This window comes from Schistocerca gregaria, chromosome 8 (assembly GCF_023897955.1).
Source record: "Schistocerca gregaria isolate iqSchGreg1 chromosome 8, iqSchGreg1.2, whole genome shotgun sequence".
Taxonomy (NCBI): Eukaryota; Metazoa; Arthropoda; class Insecta; order Orthoptera; family Acrididae; genus Schistocerca; species Schistocerca gregaria.
Window position 1 is genome coordinate 232721187 of NC_064927.1, and position 995 is coordinate 232722181.

The 995-nt window shown below is 47.1% G+C and overlaps 1 protein-coding gene across 1 annotated transcript; it reads right to left on the reverse strand.

Annotated features, from left to right (window-relative positions):
• Positions 1 to 344: 344 nt before the first annotated feature.
• On the reverse strand, positions 345 to 785 carry LOC126285131 (trypsin alpha-like). Its single transcript, XM_049984452.1, has one exon. The coding sequence runs from the start codon at positions 783 to 785 to the stop codon at positions 345 to 347; it is 441 nt and encodes a 146-aa protein (XP_049840409.1).
• Positions 786 to 995: the final 210 nt, after the last annotated feature.

A 995-nucleotide genomic window follows, 5' to 3' on the forward strand; every position in this document is an offset into this window, starting at 1 on the left:
AGTGTGTTTCGTTAGCGCGCAGGTAGCGTGCAAGAGCAGGCTCATCTTAAACGCACTAACTTTGTACTACGTCCCACCAACAGGACCCTTTGCCTCCAATTGGCTTTGTGGGCAGGAGTTCTGCATCACTTACATGCTAGCCACAGTTGCAAAATTTGAGGTGCTCTCTTCGCGATTTCAAGTGCTTTAGTAGGGAAAGATTTGTTATGGGACCCAAAAAAACAGAAGAACTGTAAAAGAGCAAAAAAAATTGTGAGAGATGCGTCGGTATCATGGAACATCCATGATAGAAGAAAATCTTTCCTGAATATGATCCTGTGTGTTAGCAAAGAAGAGAGGCCCCATCAACGTCGTAATCCAGGTGATCTAGGCAGTGTTGAGAAGTTATGACAAATCGATTTCAGGCAAATAACACAAACCTGAACAACAGCAACATCGTAGTCTACAATGTGGTCGTTGTACGATGAGTGCATGTAGCCAGAGATGGCTCTTTTGACGAAACCACCGCTTCCGTGGGTCGAAGTGCCAGCTCGGAAACTGATCAGAAAGACGCTGAGGCCATCCACCAAGTGAGAATCTGTCAGCTCTCTGTTGGCATTGATGATGGATGCTCCACAGGTGTGCCAACCGCCGTACTGGAAAGACAGTTGCCACAGGTAGTTGGCTATGTTGGCAGACGATCCTCCAATGATGCAGCCGTTACCCCTGCTCCACAGCCTGGCCCGAGTAGGCAGAGCTAGAGCAGAGCTCAGCAGGAACATGAAGAAGATGGCCAGGTGCAGCATTGTGGAAGCTGTGACTGCCAGAGCGTCCGGCTTCACCCTTTGTATACCATTAAACCTGCAGACATAGATGATGACGACGACCTTCGTATCTCATTTGGGGAATCATTACCCTGTAACTTTGTCAAATTACTTCTGTCGCCTCAGATATGATGATACCGGTAACCGCAAAAACAGATACATCGGTCATATGATGTCATTGCTCTGATTTTA